This window comes from Castor canadensis, chromosome 13 (assembly GCF_047511655.1).
Source record: "Castor canadensis chromosome 13, mCasCan1.hap1v2, whole genome shotgun sequence".
Classification (NCBI taxonomy): Eukaryota; Metazoa; Chordata; class Mammalia; order Rodentia; family Castoridae; genus Castor; species Castor canadensis.
Window position 1 is genome coordinate 61,699 of NC_133398.1, and position 14,866 is coordinate 76,564.

The 14,866-nt window shown below is 47.2% G+C and overlaps 1 protein-coding gene across 13 annotated transcripts in view; it reads right to left on the reverse strand.

The window, feature by feature from the left end:
• Cacna1b (calcium voltage-gated channel subunit alpha1 B) overlaps positions 1 to 14,866 on the reverse strand; it is a 166,920-nt gene that overhangs the window by 43,675 nt on the left and 108,379 nt on the right. For all 13 annotated transcript variants that reach the window (XR_012440671.1, XR_012440672.1, XM_074052690.1 and 10 more), the window contains 8 exons: positions 14,192 to 14,298; positions 11,409 to 11,505; positions 10,472 to 10,632; positions 8,452 to 8,589; positions 8,075 to 8,276; positions 7,626 to 7,790; positions 7,188 to 7,298; positions 6,681 to 6,764 (listed from right to left, as the gene is read on the reverse strand). Coding sequence is in view for 11 of the 13 variants with exons in the window: in XM_074052690.1 (XP_073908791.1) it covers positions 6,681 to 6,764; positions 7,188 to 7,298; positions 7,626 to 7,790; positions 8,075 to 8,276; positions 8,452 to 8,589; positions 10,472 to 10,632; positions 11,409 to 11,505; positions 14,192 to 14,298 (1,065 nt within the window). In the remaining 2 variants the exon portion in view is untranslated. The remainder of the gene's footprint in view (positions 1 to 6,680; positions 6,765 to 7,187; positions 7,299 to 7,625; positions 7,791 to 8,074; positions 8,277 to 8,451; positions 8,590 to 10,471; positions 10,633 to 11,408; positions 11,506 to 14,191; positions 14,299 to 14,866) is intronic.

Here is a 14,866-nt window from a genome sequence, read left to right on the forward strand (position 1 = left end):
ATTACTGGGCATGTTCCACACTGGCTCTGAGCTCCCTAGTGGTACTGGGTCCCATTGGCCCCCAGTGTAACCTGCTGGATAACATACATTCTGTTGGCAGCCACTTCACCCTCTCTCATTTCACCATCCCCCTACCAGTATTCCTGGATCACCTCCCCAGTGAACAGCTTGTGCCCAACTCCCATCTCAGACTGTTTCTGGGTGAGCCAATGGAGACAGCGCCTAGCTGGTCTAGCTCTCCAGCACTGCATTCTCAACAGAGCAGCCAGAGGTGTCTTCACAGCCAGATGAGACATGCCTCTTCATAAGACCTTCCAAACTCTCCTATCTCACTCAAGATAGAAACCCAATCTGTGCTCTGACACAGGCCTCCCAGGCCCACTTTCTGCAGCTGCTATTGCAGCCCCAGCACAAGTTGCTCCATACCACCTTCCACCAGCCCTCACAAGTAGGTACAGCACAGCATGATGAACAGAAACTTAGTGTGATGGACTCTTCCAGTCATGACTGAGGCTCTGTATGCCTTGCTTAACAAGATAGTCCTGTCCCAAGGTCTCAGGTATAATCTTCTGTATTTTCCTTCTTAGAGTTTCAAAGTTTGGCCTCTCAAATATTTAAGTCTTTCATACATCTGAAATTGATTTTTTTGTGAACTGTGTAAAACCAACATCAATCTCTGGCCTTCCCCAAACTGACCATTGATTGCTGAGGTGTGTAGCCACCCTTAACTTAGCAGAGTCAGTTCTGTTCTACTGCATATTTCTGTTACAACAAAGTGCCAATTCCAAGCTCCTGATTCTCTAAATTACTTACTTAGCTAACCCGAAGTCAATCCACATGGTCTTAATTATCCCAGCTTTATCTTAAGTCTCAACATCAGCAGGAACAGTCCCTCTCTGGCCTCCCACCTGTACAACTTCTTAAATATCTTCAATGTTTGGGGCCTTCACTCTTTCTTATACATTTTAGAAGCAGCTTGTAAAATTTCTAAGCAAATAAACAAAAACAAAAACATTGGTATTTTCATTGGGATTGCACTGAATCTTCAAATTGATTTGGGGGAATCAATAATTTTAGAGATTAACACTAATTAACATATGTAACTCCATCTATATGTAATATTTTTCAATAAAGTTTAGTAATTTTCTACATGAAGATCTTGCCCACATATTTTGTTAGTTTTACTGCCAGGATAGCTGACATTGTAAAGAAATGCAACTAACTTGCTTGAGAAATCTTACATTCAACAACCTTGTTAAACACTCTTAATTAGTCTTAGATTATTCTAGGTTTCATCCATGAATAATAATGTCATCTGTGTATAATGACAGTTTTGCTTATTCCTTTTCTAATCCTTATACACTTTATTTGTTTTTCCTGTCTTATTTGTTCAAAAAAGTATTTACTGAATGCCTACAAAGTACTAAGACTACAACAGAGAACAAAACAGACAGAAGCCTCCGCCCCTGTGAGCTGACATTCAATTCCCGGAGCTTACTAGGTCTGAGGCCAATTCTGTGATAACAAGATCATTGTCCTTTTCTGGTGGTAAAGGAAATTATTTCACCATTACATAAAGTTTGCATAGTATTTTTTTTGTAGCTATTCCTTACCAGGTAAATAATTCCTAAATTGCTAATAATTTTTATTGTGAATAAAATTTGAATTTTATTGGCTATCTTTTCTGCATCCATGAGATAATCACATCAATAGTCTCCTTTGATCTGTTAATGTAAATTACAGTAATAGATTTTCTGAGATGGACCTTGCATTCCTGGAATAAGCCTGACTTATGATTTCTTTTCTGTATAGTTGGACTTGGTTTGCTTATGTATTAAGATTTTGCATCACTCAGTAACAAGTGAGTATGGATTGTTATCTTCCTTTTGTATGTTTGTAACTTTTTGCCGGGGTTATACTAGACATATAAAATTGATTAGGGAATATTTATTCTTTTACTAGTCTCTGGAAGAATTGCTTATGATAGAAATGATCCTTCCTATACTTCAGGTAGAAGCCTAATGTACACAACCATTAGAATAAGGTGTTTTCTTTATGGGAAGATTGTTTATTGACTCAATTTCTTTAATGGTTTAATAAAAAACCATTTAGGGTTTATATCTCTTCTTTGATAAGATCTGATCACTTCTATTTTTCTAGTACTTGATACATTCACCTAAGTTTTCAGATGCACTGGCAGAAGTTATCTGAAGCATTCTCCTATTCTTTCCATGACTAGAGTCATGATCACACCCCCCACCTTCTACTGCTTATCTGAACCTTGATTAATCTTGTCAGAGGTGTGTCAGTATTTAAATCTTCCAAGAACCAAAGCTTCACCCATTGTTTTCTTCATCTCTAATCTCCTTCCTTCTCTCTTTTTATCTTTCTTTTTCAGTACTGAGGCTTAAATTCAGGACCTCACACATGATAGGCAGGTGCTCTACCATTTGAGCCATGCCTCCAGCCCTCTATTTTTACATTTTCTTCTACTTTATTGAATTTATTCTGCTGTTCTTTTCCTAACTTAGGTTAAATGCTCAACTCATTTACTTTTCATGTTTTATTCTTTAGCTAATAAAGCCATTTAAGAGTTAGAATTTCTAAATATAGTCACCCCTCAATAACTGTATAGGACTGGTTCCTGGACCACCTACAGATACCAAAACTGGAGGAGACTCAAGTCCCTTACATAGCATGACACAATATTTGCATATGACCTGCACGCATCACTCAGTATATTTTAAACCATTTCTGGATGATGCATAATACTTAATAAAAATGCTAGCTGGGTGCCAGTGGCTCACACCTGTAATCCTAGCTACTCAGGAGACAGAGATAAGGATTGCAGTTCAAAGCCAGCCAAGGCAAATAGTTCACAAGACCCTATCTCAAAAATACCTAACACACACACAAAAAAAAAAGGGCTGGTGGAGTGGCTTAAGGTGTAGGCCCTGAGTTCAAGCCCCAGTACCGCAAAAAAAAAAAAATAAATAAAAATGCTATGTAAATAATTGTTATACTGCATTGTTCAGAGAATAATGACAAGGAAAAAGCTTGTATATGTTCATTACAGATGCAATTTTTTTCAAATATTTTCTATTCAGGGTTAGTCTGTTGGATGGATGCAGAATCCGCGAACACAAAGAACCAACTGTCCTGCCTTACCTGTATCCCATGAGTTTTAGTACATAGCATTTGCCTTATCTCTTGGTTGGATTATTTTTTAAAAATCCCATCAGTACTTCATTCGACCCCTAACTTATTTGGAAGTTTTCTTCCTCCAATGTGTAGAAGGCACTGTGGGTGTTTAAGCCACATCCCTCCTGGTCTCCATGCTGCTCCTGTCCACACTGGTCTCCTAATGTGCTTTCACTCATAGCAGCACTGTGTCTCTGGATGCGAGGACAACAGCAGGTCTGGAAATACAAACTGCACTCTCTTCCCCAACTGAGACAACCCTAAGCGAGGTCCACACTACTGCAGAGGTTCCCTACAGGAATGAGCCAAAATGATGCTGCACAGACCTGCTTAACACCAGCTCCCTTCCTAATTCAACAACCCACTCCTCACCAGGTATTCCAGGAAACACTTCCTAGTAAGTCACAGTGGTTCACAGGTTCTGACCCTAAGACACTTTGTCCAAGATGTGGTTGTTAGAAGTAGACAATGGCCCAAGGGGAGGGGATGCTCACTGGTCACCCAAGGGGTGGCTCACTCCTCTGTTGATGTTAGTGAGATGACAGTGACTCCTGATGTGTTCAGCACTAATTGCTGACCCTGGGAAAAAAATCTGGGTGAGGTACAGAAGATTCAGATTGGTGAGAATGCTGGGAATGGTCTGCTATGTAAGATCTGAGTGCCACCAGTCAACTAGTTCCCAGAGTAACAGCACCAGGGTGCTGTGGGGAGTAGGAACCAGCAGTGCTCAGGTCAGTAGTAGATACCTTCTATAGGCCATGGGACTGGGTGCCTGTGGCCCCACCATGCACATCTACTTCAGACCTGCTTTATGGATGGGTTGGCAGGCGTCACTAGAGTCCCATACAGGGATGGCCAGAGCCATAGTGCTGAAACAGAGATCTGTCACAGGACAAAGAAGCTGCCCTGTGAAAGACCACAGGGGCCTGAGCAGGGGCCTATGGTCAGGGCTATGGTGAGAACAGATTTGGGGAAGTGTGCAGGTCTTTGAATTGTACAGAGATGTCCAAAATAGTGCACCCACAGCTATAAGGTTGATGAAAAACAAGTATTGCAATGAGCCAACCTACAAATGTCAACCAGCCTCTGTCCTCACCAGTCCCAATGTACACACAGAAGACCCATGAATGCAGTGACTATGATGGCCAAGACTCTCAGCAAGGTTCAGCTAACCTCGGCTGGTGCAGATCACCCAGGCTGATATCAGAAAAGATCAAACCCAGGCCTCTGTAGTGGACCACGCCATAAGGCTGTCAACTCGCCACAATTAGTAGAAGGCTGATTACACTGGAATCTTTCACCTGGAAAGGGCAGTGACTTGTGTCCCCTGGGATCCTCTGTATCCCAGGAGTGGAGTTCCTTTCCTTGTGCATACCCTGACTTGCACTAGTATCTGAGGGCCAACATCAGACTGACCAGCACAGAGCCTATGGAAATCAACTCAGGGCAAGTAAGTAGGTGCCCAGGAGGCAGTGGCCACATATGATCTACTAGGGCACCAATACATCACCCAAATAAAATGTTGTATCCAAAGCATGGATAAAATGTTGGCTTGGTAGGGCTGGTGGTGTGGCTCAAGCAGTAAAGCACTTGCCTAGCAAGCACAATGCCCTGATTTCAATCCCCAGTACTGGGGGAAAAAAAAAAAAAAAAAGCTGGCTTGGCAATGTCCCTCGTGGGTTAGGATGCTGTACTTAAAGATGAACTAGTGTCCCACCGAGGGTACTCAGCACCCAGTGGAATAATGCATGGACCCCTGGGCGGGGGAGAAGGCAGAAGTGATACTCTTACCAGCTCCTTAGAGACCCAAGGTGGACTTTATGCTCATCTTCCCCACAACTTTGGGTTCAGAGACTCTACAGGCCCTGGTTCAAAGGAGCAAGGAAAGCTTCCACCAGGTAATACCCAAAGCCATGGTAGCCATATAGCTGGGGTTAGGGGAAGCTCCTCATGCCAGAAAATCAGTACATGGTGCTAGGAATTTCCATGCTAGCCAGGGTACCTGACCCTAATTATTGTGAAGGGCAAAGCTGCAGCTATATAATGGGGCAGCAAGAAGCCCAACAGGAAATTGGGGGCTCCCAAGTCCTTCTTAGGTGTTCCTATAGCGCCTTAACTGGACTGGACTATTACAGTGGCCATAGGCGGACAAGGCAACAGCAAGCAGGGGCTATTCAGAAGCAAGAGTCTATGGTACCTTATCAGGCCAGCAACTGGAACAGCAAAGGTTGGCTATGTGTCAAGGGCTCTAGAGTTGGGTGACAACTTAAACCAACACAGCAGGGGGCTGCAGAGATGGTGGTGATACTATCTGAAGAATGCACTACACATTCAATGTGAGGTGCGGGTAGACTGAACAGGGCCAGAGAAGGGCCTGCACTCCAGCACAATCCTGTGATAATGGTGCCAGTGTCCCTCAGCCCAACAGCAGGGGTGACCAGAGCCTGCTTTGCCAGCACATATGCACTCAAGGGAGCTGGAGGTATCTTCAGGTTGAACCCTGATGCAGACTTCAACCCCACACAGTGCAGAAGTAAAATCTCTGCAGCTCCCTTCCCCTGCAGCAATATTTCTGAGGGGACCCTACCCTGTCCCAAAGGCCCCTTGGAGTGATCCAAGTCCTCACCCTGGACTTGCAACATCTCTCATCCTCTTCCTAGCCCCAACCATTTCCCAGCCCCTCCCTGATTTTTCTTTGTCAGAAGTAATTTTTACGTGAATCTTCATTTCAGTGTCTGCAACTAGAGATGAGATTTGTGCTATTTGTTTCTAACTTAATATGTTGTACTCAAAAATGTTGCTTTATGATTTAGATTCTTTGAAATCTGTTGAGATTAGTTTATGTCCTAACATTGATCAATTTTCAGGTATGTGTTCAATAAAAATACCTCCAGATATGGCCAAGTACCAGTTGCATACACCTGTAATCCTAGCTACTTGGAAGGCTGAGATCAGAAGGATCACAGTTCCAGGCCAGTCTGGGCAAACAGTTCACGAGACCCCCCATCTCCAAAATAACCAGAGCAAAATGAACTGGAAACATGATTCAGGCAGTAGAGTGCTTTGCAGCATGAAGACCTCAAACTACAGTCCCACCAAAAAAATATAAATAACTTTAATATCAGTTACACTAAAATTAAATTCTTACTAGGTTTGGTTTATGTATTCTTGACATAAGTTGTTAAAATATACACATTAAACACATACAGATTTTAAGCTGTTACTATGGAGTTCCAGGTGATTCTCAGGCCAGCAGCCTGGAAGACCATTAGAGTTACTTCTTATCTAAGAAGAACACCTGCCAGAACAACACCTGATCCCCAGTTTTACCTCCGAAGAGGCACCTCCACTGTCCCAGAGCTCCTAGGGGCCCATAAGAAGAATGACACAGTTGGGACCTGGGGATATGCAAAGGGGAGAACCCTCTACAAGGAAGCCACTTTGGGGTTCCAGAGGCAGGGACAGGAAACACTACTTACCGCAATTTCTGTTACTAAAATATCAGTGATACTTCCCAACACAGTGACAAAGTCAAAGACATTCCAGGCATCTCTGAAGTAGTTCTAGAGAAAAAGAGGGCAGTCAGTGCTGATGGCTGATGAGGGTTCAGCTAAGCAAGGAGCTATGGGTGGTGGTCCCTGATCAAGAAGAGGGCAAGGGTGATGGATGCTGAACACAAGACCAGTGACAAAAAAGACTCTGTGGCCAAGCATGCAGACACCCCCAGCTGGGTAGGTGAAGAACTGAGAATCACATGTCCACATTGAAGGGTCCCAACCCTGCCTGTCCCTCAGGACTGGGGGTCGGGCAAGACTCGGGAAGCTGAGAGTGTCAACAGAGCCCTCCTCTTTTGCCCTGCAGTGTCACTTGTGCTCCAGGGGCTTGGGGAATTTTCAGCTCCATACTGTGAGGTCCCAAAAGTTGCCCACCAGAAGAGGAGCCACAATACAGACACCAAAAGACATAAAGGGAGTTAAGGCACATACCAGCACCCCAAAGGCGATGATCTTCAGCACGCATTCCATGGAGAACATGGATGTGAACACAATGTTCAGACATTTCAGCATCAGCTCATATTCATAAGGTGCATCGTAGAACTGACAGAGGAATGAGGGCTGATGTCTGAGAGTGCAGCAGTACAAAACACCCCACCTGGGACCACTAGAGGTTCCCAGAGGCAGAGTTCCACACTTGCCTACACCTGGGCCACCCCTTGTTCTTCTCCAAGTTCTCCCAGAACCTTCTCACTGTCTTGGCCACATACAACAGAGGGAACAAAATACCACAGGTACCCTGTGCTGGCCAGGAGAGGAGGCTACTACAGCTCCAGGACGTGCCAGCAGGAAGAAGGGTGACTCTCCAACCAACCTTAGAATTGGCACCCTAGCAGGTACCAGTCACTCACTATGGTGGGCCCCACATACCTTCATCATCAGCACCACTGTGTTGAGAGCTATCATGGCCATGATGAAGTACTCGAAGGGTGGGGAGACCACGAACGTCCAGGTCTTGTACTGGAACGACTGCTTGTTTTGGGGCATGTACCGTGTCAGAGGCTTGGCACTAATGGCAAAGTCAATGCACGCCCTCTGCATGGGGAAAAGGGAGCACCATCAACTCAGGGGGGACCCAATCTCAGCACCAAATGCACCCGGCACCATCTCACCATGCCCTCTCAGGAAGCCCAGGTGTAAGAAGGCAGCAGAGGCAGCTGGGCCTCCCCCAAGCAGGTCCATCTGACCAAATGTGGTCTTCCTCTAAAGGAGGAAGAAGGCCCTGCCTGTGCCAGCTATGAGTAATGCATGTACAGAAGGAAAGCCTGGTGGTCCTACCCATACTCCCTATCCCAGGAGCCCATGGTACATCGACCTACCTCATTCTTCTCCAGGCTGCACTCAGACATCACTTTGTCCCCCTGCTCCTGGAAGGTGATGATGATCAAAGCCACAAAGATGTTGACAAAGAAGAAGGGGAAGACCACGAAGTAGACCACATAGAAAATGGACAGCTCCATGCGGAACCCGGGGCTTGGTCCCTGCTCCTCATAAGTGGCATCCACAGAGTGTTTCAGCACCCTGGCCAAGGGGAAAGCAGACATCAGGAGAGCTTCCCAGGAGCTCAGAGCCTGTACCACAGGCACGCCACAGATGTGTGCCACACCTGAGCCCCCCAACACTGGGGGAAGGGAGGCCAAGCTCTGGGCACCCTGCTCTGGCATAACCAGGCATGATGAACAGGATGGGCACTCACATGGGCCACCCCTCTCCTGTGGACACTGTGAACAGCGTCAGCAGGGCCCAGAGCACATTGTCATAGTGGAAATCATATTTCTTCCATTGCCTTGGTTGAGCTTCCACTTCTTCCTTCTCATAATCCAGATACTGGCCCCTGGGAATAGGAACAAAAGGAAGAATAGAAGTTAACAATAAAGGGTCCAAATAAACCCTCCTGTCTAATGGTCAGCTGAGTTTTGAAAAGCACACCAAGACCATTTTATGTAGAAAGAACAGTCTCCTCAACAGATGGTGTTGGGACAAATGAATTTCCAGTCATTGTGGATGCAAAGAATGAATCTGGACTCCTACCTCATTACATATGTAAAAGTAACTCAAAATGGATTCAAGACCTAAGTATAGGTGCTAAAACTATAACACTCTCACAGAAAACACAGGGGAAAATCTTTATGACCCTATATTTGGGAATGGATTCTTAGATATGGAACCAAAATCATGAGCCACAAAAGAAACAAGCTGATAAATTTGACTTCATCAAAATTCAAAACTTCTGTACTTGAAAGGGCATGGGTGTGGGCAGCTGGAGTTCTCATGAATACTGGTCATCACATAAGTGCAACTCAAACCCCACACTACTATGAAAATGAAAAGACCCAGAATGGGAGAGAAAATCTGTTAATCATCTATCAGACAAGAGACTTGTATTTAGAATATGTAAAATATTACTACAATCAATACAAAAAAGATACATAGCCCAAATTTTAAAATAGATCAAATATCTGAATAGACAGTTCTCCAAAGAAGACAAAGGGCCAACTGGCACATGAAAAGATGCATGATATCATCAGTTATCAGAGAAAAGCAAATCAGAATCACACTGATATCACTTCCTTCCTATTAGGATGAATGTAACTAAACAAAAACAAAAAGTAGTAGTTATAACACATGTTGGCAAAGACGTGGAGAAATCAGAACCCTTGTACAGTGCTGATGGGAATACAAAATGGTTCAGCCATGTTGGAAACAGGCTGGAACTTTCTCAAATAGCTACCATATCAGTTACCATGTCATCCAGCAGTTCCACTTCTAGGTGTATATGCAAAAGGCTATAGAGCAAGGCAAGAAGCATAAGAGTGGGCAAGGATGTGGGCAGTTAGAGTTCTCACGCTCACTGGTGAGGAACCATGTCACATAAGTGTTCTGCAGCATCACTAAAGCTGTGACCTGCTCCTAGACAGAGGTCTCCTAGAAATGTGCACATGAGACACAGCAGCACTGTTCAGGACAGCCACACCCAGGAACCACCCAAATGCCCATCCACCATAGAGTAGATCAGTAAGCTGTGTGACATCCACACAACCAGAAACAACAGTGACCTTCACTGAGCAGGTGGAAAGGAGCTGCCCACACAGCCTTGTTTGGTGTGTGCACAGCCAGCCCTCCATTTCCTAGCTCCTCCCAGAAGGGTACCTCTCCTGTCCCGAGCATAAGGCCAAGCCCAGGAAGATCTGAGGTATCCAGAGGACAACCCTCTGACCTTATGGCCCAACCTAGATCTCTACCTAGGGTTTAGAGAGCCCTGTGGCTGTGAGCTCCTCAGATGTCTGCAGGCAAGAAGAAGGTGTCCTTCAGAGCACAGCTGGTCCCTGACTCTGTGCAAGGGGTTGGGGATTTAGCTCAGTAGAAGAGCGCTTGCCTGGCAAGTGTAAGGCCCTGAGTTTGGTCCCCAGCACCAAAAAAAAAAAAAAGGAAAAAATAGAAAAAAAAACCAAAACAAAAAAGACAAAAAAAAAATAATGCGGCAACTGACTCTGTGGAAGACATGCTGGGGGACCCTGGAGTAGTTCTGGGTATAGGAAGCACACTCTCCTCTCTTCTGTATGGTACCAGCAAATCTCAAGAAGGCTGCCCAGCCTCAGTGTTCCTACTTCGCGAGGGGTCTCCCAAACCATGTGACCAGCCCCACGTGGTCCTAAGAGAACATGGGTGTTCTCTGCATCCTGGGGCTGAGTGTGCCCCTCCCTGCCTCAGTTTACCTGCAGTCCCTCTCCAGCTCCTTGGATTCATCAGTACAGTAGAAAAACTTCCCTTTGAAGAGTTGTACTGCAATGACGGCAAATATGAACATGAAGAGCATGTAGACAATCAGGATGTTCAGGACATTTTTCAAGGAGTTCACCACACAGTCAAACACAGCCTGTAAGAAGGAGGAGGCAGAGCTCTGAGGGAGGGGCAGAGCCACACCTCTCAGACCTCCCTGCATGTCCTGCAGCCATCTCTGCAGATGCTGGCTAAAAAACTCCAGATGCCAGCAGCTGCCTAGCACTTTTCCCTGCTATCCTGGATACAAGTCTTGCCTAGGCCCAGAGGGCCTCTAATGCCTTCCCAGGTCCCTTCTCTGCCTATCCCTTCACACACAGGTTTTAAGTAAACTTTTTTCTGCAATTCCCACTTTGCCTAACATCATTAAGGCCTGAATGTCCAAGCTGTTGATACAAGAACCCAATATAAAGTTTTGGAGAACTAAATGAGTCAAAGCATAGAAAGAATTCTGTGCCTGGCACAGGCTCAATAATTAATTACTAGATTATGTTTACATTCTTCTTTCATCCAGAACCTCAGCCATGCCCACCCACCAGGGCCCAGCCCAGCAGTTACTCCCTAACTGTCAGTATCTCCCTCCACATCCCTTTCTCCCTGCTCTGTAGCTATTGAGGAAACAGTGTCCCGTCTGGTGTTCTAGGCTGAGGAAAAGGGGTCTTTCAGCATACTGCTGGGAATAAGCGTCCCTGGGGGAGACGGCTTAGAGCTGAGTGAGCCTATCCCCCTGATGCATATGGGTAATTTCAGAAGATACACACACATGCACATGCATGCACTCATGTGCACACACTCATACACTGTGTGCACATGCACACACGTATGCACACACATACACAGCATGCTCCTCAAGCCCCAACTCTAGGCTCCAACCTTGAGCTTAGGCAGCCGTTTAATGGTCTTGAGGGGCCGCAGGACACGCAGAACTCTCAGGGACTTGATGGTGTTGATGTCTTTCCCTTTGGATCCTCTAGAAGGGAGAAGCCGCTGATGTAGACAGGCAAGACACATGGGTGCTGCCCCACTCCCACAAGGCCCATAGGGTCTGGCTCATGCTGCCCTGCACGTTTTGTCTCAGGCTCCAGGGCAGAAGACCAGCACAGGAAGGTCTCCTCCCATGGCTGTTTAGCCTAGGCCTTGTCTAAGGACAGGGGTCAAAGTAGGGCCAGAGCTAAGCCAAGGCCAGGGCAGCATACCTGATGCACAGGGACAGCTGAGCCCCATGTGAGCTCATATTCTCAGACCACAGTGGCTCTTTCCACCTCCCCAGAGCTCCTCTCTCACCCCCAAATCAGTTTCTAGCAACAAAGAAGGCTGAGGGGGTTGGCAAGATCTACAGAACAGGAGTAGAGGTTTGTAAGCCTGCCCTGTGGCGCTACAACCTTCTCCAGGCACCAGAAGAAAAGCTGCTATCCTGCTTTTCACTAAGGAGATTTGTCTGGCCTCTGCACTACAAGCCGCCTGCCTGTTCTCAGCTGCCTAACATCCATCAGGTAATGTAAAACTGGATGGCAGAAAGTACACCAAAGAGACAAATACAGAGACAATAGGAGAGGCAGTAGTGGAGAGAGTATGGAAAAAGAAAAGCCCTAGAGAAGTAAACAGACACCCAGACAATCAAGAAAGCAGCAGATAGGAAAACTCAGATTGGAGATGGGGGATAAGAACTCAGGGAAAGAAAATTCCAGGCACCAAAAGCAAGTCCACAATTAGAGGCCCAGACCAGGTATTCTCACAAAAGAGGCCATAGCAGACCCCGATGCTGTTTCCACCTGTCAGGGGCCCAGGAATTAGCAGTCTGGGGGGCAGTGGCCCTGGACCCAGGTTAGGCCAGCAGTGCAAGGCCATTCTCAGAAACAAAGCCGCATCCATTTGGCAAGCCTCAGGACTGGTGGCACCCACTCACACAGGGAACCCTACCCTTGCCTGCCCAGAGACCACTTCCCACCCAGATTTCTGGTCCTGGCCTGCATGGGGGCCCAGCCCTGCCCTCAGTGGCCTCTCTTGGACTCCAGGAAAGCTCTGGACTAAACAGGAAGCAGTTGTATCACCCAGGCCTTTGTTGTGACAAAGGAGAGCTCAGACTCCAACCCTTCCTTCTTTTCCAGCCCATGTTCCAGACTCAAACTGCCCCAGAGGCAGGCGTAGAGGACACACCTGTGATCCTAGCACTAGGAAGCGGGGAGACAGGAGGATCGTGAGTTTGAGGCCAGCCTGAGCTACATAGCAAGACCCTGTCTCAAAAACAAAAACAAACAAAATACACTGCCCTTGAAACACCAAGCCTACCCTGCCATAACCCAGCACAACTTCATGCATCTCCCTCCATCAACACTAGGAGAAAAGGGGACAGGTAGATGGCAAAGGGAGGAAGGCTTGGGGAGAGCTCTGTACTGGAGACACCCCTCTGGACTCAGGCCTCTTTCTTCCCTTGCTTGCTTTGAGGCCACAGGGTTGGATCCCATCCCTCTTCTTCCATCCGGGACTTCTCTGACATCCTGGCTGCAGTGCTCATTCCTGGGGCCCTTGCTGTCACTTTGGCAAAGTTCTCAGTTCCTCTGTCACAGAATGAGGGTTCATAAAAACACCCAGAGAAGATACTGGGAGGAGAGGAAAGAGCAGAGAAAACCACATTTCCAGAAAGGGACCAAATAGGAAGGCACCTCAGATGTCCAGCATTCTGGGCCATGGTCATGGCTGACATCTCTCACCCCAGCCCTCACTGCTCTTCAGGCTAATGTTCCCGCCTCTAGCACTCACTCAGGACCCCCTGCTAACTGAGAATCTCCTCACCAAGGGCTGACCAAGCTCAACCCAGCCCAACCAAGCCCCCAACCCCCAAAGGAATGGCAGGAATGGTGGCCTGAGGATGGATCCAAGCAGCATGCAGCCCAGATGGGGTGGAGGGAGATGAGCGGACATGAGGCCATGATGTACTGGTCAGAGGTCATGGGTGTGCCATGATGTTGGGCAGTATGAGGGGAAGAGAGGCATTACCCCATGAAGCTCCTACCGAGAGTCCAGCAACAGGAAGACAAAGAGAGCAGAGTCAGTGCCATGGGAAGGCAGAGCAGCAGGTCCACTGGCACAGCCCTCCCAGGGCAGAGAAGACAAAGACCCTCCCCTCAGAATCTGGCCTCAACCTGGCTTTTCCTTAGTATCTCCCCATCCCTGGACCCACACAAACCCCACACCCTCCATGCAGGGTCTGGAAGCCCACTCCAACCCCAAGAACCACATGGCTGAGGAACAAGCTGACACCCTACGGGGCAGATATTCACAGCTCTGGCTGAGGGAACAAGCTTACAGCCTACGGGGCAGATATTCACAGCTCTGGGTGGGGCAGAAAACATCAGCGATCTCCTGCTGGGCTCACCTCAGAGCAGATAAACTAGCTCTGAAGGACCCCACAGGGCAAATGCCAAAAATCCAGAGGCCTGCACACCTAGTCCTAGATCACAGGCAGATGAACCTTGAGTCCTCTCACCTCACAGTCCAGCCCCAGGCAGAAAGGACAGTCCCTTCTGGGCAGTTATAGAGCCACAGACAGACCAGGAAGGCCAACAGGAGTCATTTCCCTCCTTCGTGCACCCTCACACCTCATCATGGTTCTGGGGGCTGTGCCCATCAGATCCAAAGCAGATGTAGTTACTTACGAGAAGGCAAATGCCACCAGGGCACCACTGACCACAATGAAATCCAAAATGTTCCACAGGTCCCGGAAGTAGGCTCCAGGATGCAGCAGCAGTCCCAAGTCAATCATCTGCAGGGGAGAAGTGGCTGTCAGAGTACATACAGAAGAGAGAGGCAGACCCAGGCCCAGCTGTGATGGAGAATATAGTACATACAGTGCAGACTGTGCACCATACACATCTGTAGCCTCAGTACAGTTCAGCTGCACTTCCCACAACCTCTCAGCAGAGAAAGGGCATGGCCTGGGTCATACTCTCAAACGGCCTTAGTGGGACCTTAACCAAAATATCCCTGAGGGCACATGACTGGATGAATCCTGTCTGGGCTCTGACCTTCTCTGAAGCCCAACATGAGTTCTCTGTCTCCACCTATTCCCTCAACTGTCAATAGACACATGGTCCAAGAGTTTCCTCACCACTCAGGAGGCTCAGCTCAAGGCAACAGAGCAGCTGGTTGTGAGTCCAAAGACCTTTATGCAGTGGTTCTCCCACTCCTGGTACTGGGATTAGCAAGTATCATAACCTCCCAGCCCCAGCCTCCTCATCTGTAAAGTGGGGTCACCCCCACAGACTGCAAGTACATGAACAGCAGGGGGCACTTGTTCACATGCCACTTGGAAGTGCTCCCTGAGGGGACTG